The sequence below is a fragment of the Acyrthosiphon pisum genome, chromosome A1, assembly GCF_005508785.2.
Source record: "Acyrthosiphon pisum isolate AL4f chromosome A1, pea_aphid_22Mar2018_4r6ur, whole genome shotgun sequence".
Classification (NCBI taxonomy): Eukaryota; Metazoa; Arthropoda; class Insecta; order Hemiptera; family Aphididae; genus Acyrthosiphon; species Acyrthosiphon pisum.
Window position 1 is genome coordinate 116,541,178 of NC_042494.1, and position 3,409 is coordinate 116,544,586.

The 3,409-nt window shown below is 26.3% G+C and overlaps 1 protein-coding gene across 1 annotated transcript in view; it reads left to right on the forward strand.

Moving 5' to 3' along the window:
- Positions 1–3,409, forward strand: part of LOC100164438 (ATP-binding cassette sub-family B member 7, mitochondrial) — a 13,142-nt gene that overhangs the window by 6,101 nt on the left and 3,632 nt on the right. The window contains exon 9 of the mRNA XM_001944571.5: positions 1,261–1,424. Coding sequence (XP_001944606.2) covers positions 1,261–1,424 — 164 coding nt within the window. The remainder of the gene's footprint in view (positions 1–1,260; positions 1,425–3,409) is intronic.

The window sequence follows — 3,409 nt, forward strand, 5'->3', positions numbered from 1 at the left end:
AAACATTTTAAACATCATTTAAATTTACAACATTTTTTATTTATTTTGAAAGTGGAATACAAAGTCAAATAATAATAAAATATAAAATTGATATGTCATTCCCTCAAAAATATTATTTTCTATCTTTTTTGTAATAGGTGACTTTACTCTAAGATTACTTAAACGCATAGAAAAAATGATTTTGCGTAAATTCGTTTTGTCTATATTGCGCATGGGCCCAGAGAGAGAAAACGAATAGTGCGCTGACATCCTCTTAAGCCCAAATATGGAATATTGAATGATAAGTTTTTTTTTAAATAAGCATCTAACCCATTAACGCCGTGCGTTGCCATATGGCAACATAGATTTTTTACAATAATTTTTAAGATATAACATGTTGTTTTCAACAAAATGTTGGTTAAAATTGTAAATAAAAAAATTCCGGCGCTAATGGGTTAACAATTAGACAGTTTTTATCTTGGTAGTTAATAGTTGGAAAAACCTCTATTGACACTTCAGTCCTTATATTAAAATCTAAAATATTTTTAAAAAAAAATTTAAAAAATACTAAAATTTTAATATTTGATATTTTTTTTCCAGACATTTTCAAAAAAATGGTCTGCTTAAGATTAAAAAAATAAATGTTTTGAAATAAAACCTAAAATAAATTATTAACATTTTTATTCAAAAACACAAAAATATTTAAACAATCTGGTTTTCACCATAAAATAATCAGTGTAGCATTGTAGTCAGTATATTATATATATATATTAATATTTATCACTTCTGAATAATTATTTGGTGAACGAAATCACATATTACTACCTACTGGCTTTTCAGTAGTGACAAATCTTGAACTCTAAGGTGACCCCGGTGCAAAAGAACATTTTGGGGTCTCTTAAAAAAACCACCATTTGCCACCATTTACTTATTTTAATTAAAAAAAAAAAAACACATTTATTTTATTAACTTATTATTAATTGCAATATATAACATTTTATATAAATCTTAGCTGTCTAAAATGTGAATAATCCATGTAATATTACTTTAGTAGTAGTTATATTTACTACATTCCATTATCTAGTCATCTGCACGCAGTACTATGCTATTATGCTTATTAATTAAGTATGCCCTTGTCCCTACTATTACAAAACCATATTATGACCCCAGTGCAATACACAATTTTACCAGTAGTATATCTGGCAGTCGTCACTGCATTCAACTATTTACGTATATAAGTTGATATAATTTTTTATTATTTTTTTTATGTCAATCTACCAGAACCGAACGGACGCCGTCCCATTATCAATCAGTAAAGAAAACGCTTCCATCGAATTCCGAAACGTCAACTTTGGATATCAGAATGGCAAACCTATTTTGAATGACCTGTCCTTTGTCGTTCCACCAGGAAAGAAAGTCGCAATTGTTGGAGGTTCCGGTAGTGGGTGAGCAAATCTGACAAATTCCTTCAGAAGTCTTGTCTGTACGTCACAACAAGGGCGTTTTCATAAAATACACTATTACATGGTTTCTAAATTGTAGTGGAGTATAAAAACAAAACTTAGTTTTTCGTACTCATCCTTAAATAAGGACTCTACTGGTACTCTACTTGATTTTAGATTTTGAGCGGAGCGATGAATGTATTGATTGTACAATGATGATATGTTTTTTTAATTTTGTTTCTCTGTCATCACTTTTTAGGAAAGTAAAAATGCTTAGATTTTCTTCAACAGTATCTTTTCTGATAGGAAAGTGAATCTAATTTAAAAGGGTCAAAAATAAAAAACTCCTAATAATTTTTCAAAAGCACAGGGAAAAAAAAAATAAAAATTAAGGAAAAAAAGGAATTTTTACACAAAATTGGTTTTTGACAAAATCGATTTTAGTTTTTGGTGTTACTCTAAACCAAATGGGTAATGATTGAAGATTCATGAAATTTTCACTGGCTGTTTATATTAGCATTTTCTATGAAGATAAAATATTCAAAAAATGTTGTTTTGTTTTGAGCTGTTTAGGAACATTTTCAGTTTCAAATTTTTTTTAGTTTTTTATTTTATACAGTCACAATTTTAGATTCTGAACGAAGTGATGAATGTATTGATTTTACAATGATGTGTTTTTTTTTTTTTTTTTTTTTTTTTTTTTTTTTTTTTTTTTTTTTTGTGTCTGACGACAACTTTTGGAGCAGTAAAAATGCTTCGATTTTCAAAAGTTGTACCTTTTCTGAAAGGAAAGTGAATCTAGTTGGTACTTTGGGGGGTCAAAAGTGAAAATTTCCCAATACTTTTCAAAAGCGGCAGGAAAAACCTTAAAAAAATAACGGAAAAACGCGAATTTTTACGCAAAACCAATTTTTGACAAAAACGAAAACTTAATTTTACTGTAACTCAAAAAATAATTATTGTAAGCACTTGAAATTTGCAACAGATGTTTATATTAGCGTTGTCTATACAGGGTTAAATTTTCAAAGTGTTTCGACTTTTTTTGAGCTATTTATAGACAAATGAAATTTTCAATTTTTCTAAGTATTTTTTTTTAAAATAACGATAAAAAATTTTTGGTTGGATAGAAAACTTTGAAAATTTAATACAAGGTTTCTTATAAGTTGTTCTCACAGTGATAAAAAAAAATCCAAAATCGTTAGTCACAATTTTTTTTTATAAGTGCTTAAAGTTTAAATTTATACGAAATATGTCAAAATTGCGAAAATTTGCAAGTAATTTTGTGGTTGAAAAATCGTAAAATTTTTTTCTTTTATAACTAAGCTTTTAAAATTTGATACAAGGTTCTCCATAAGTTTTTCTTTAAATATCTGTAAAAAAAACTCAACCGGACTAAGACAAAAAATTTTTAGGAGTGTTTGAAATTTAAATTTTTACAAAACCGCATTAAATAACGGTTTAGCCTCAAACGATTTTTGATATTTGTTATTATTCAAAAAGTATGAGTCGTAGACACTTGAAAATTTTACCAGTTGTTTAAATTGACATTTTCTTTATATAGTTTTATTTTCAAAATATTTCACTAATTTTTAATCTATTTATAGGCAATTGAAATAATCGATTTTTTTTGATTTTTTTTTTATAAATGTTGATAAAAAAAAATTAGCTGGGACAAAATACTTGAAAATTTAATAGAAGGGTCCACATATGTTGTTCTAACTCCCATTCAAAAATTATAAAAATACATAGGCACAATTTTTTTTTATAAGCATTTAAAGTTCAAATTTTGACTAAATACGTAAAAATTACGGCAATGTTCAAATAATCTTAAACAGAAATTCATAAAAGTTTTTCTTTTTAATTCTAAGATTTGGAAATTTAATACAAGGCTCCTAACATATTTTTACAATAGCAGTTGCAAAATAAAAGGAATACATTGTCACAATTTTTATTTATAAGCATTTAAAGTTCAAATTTTGACAACATAT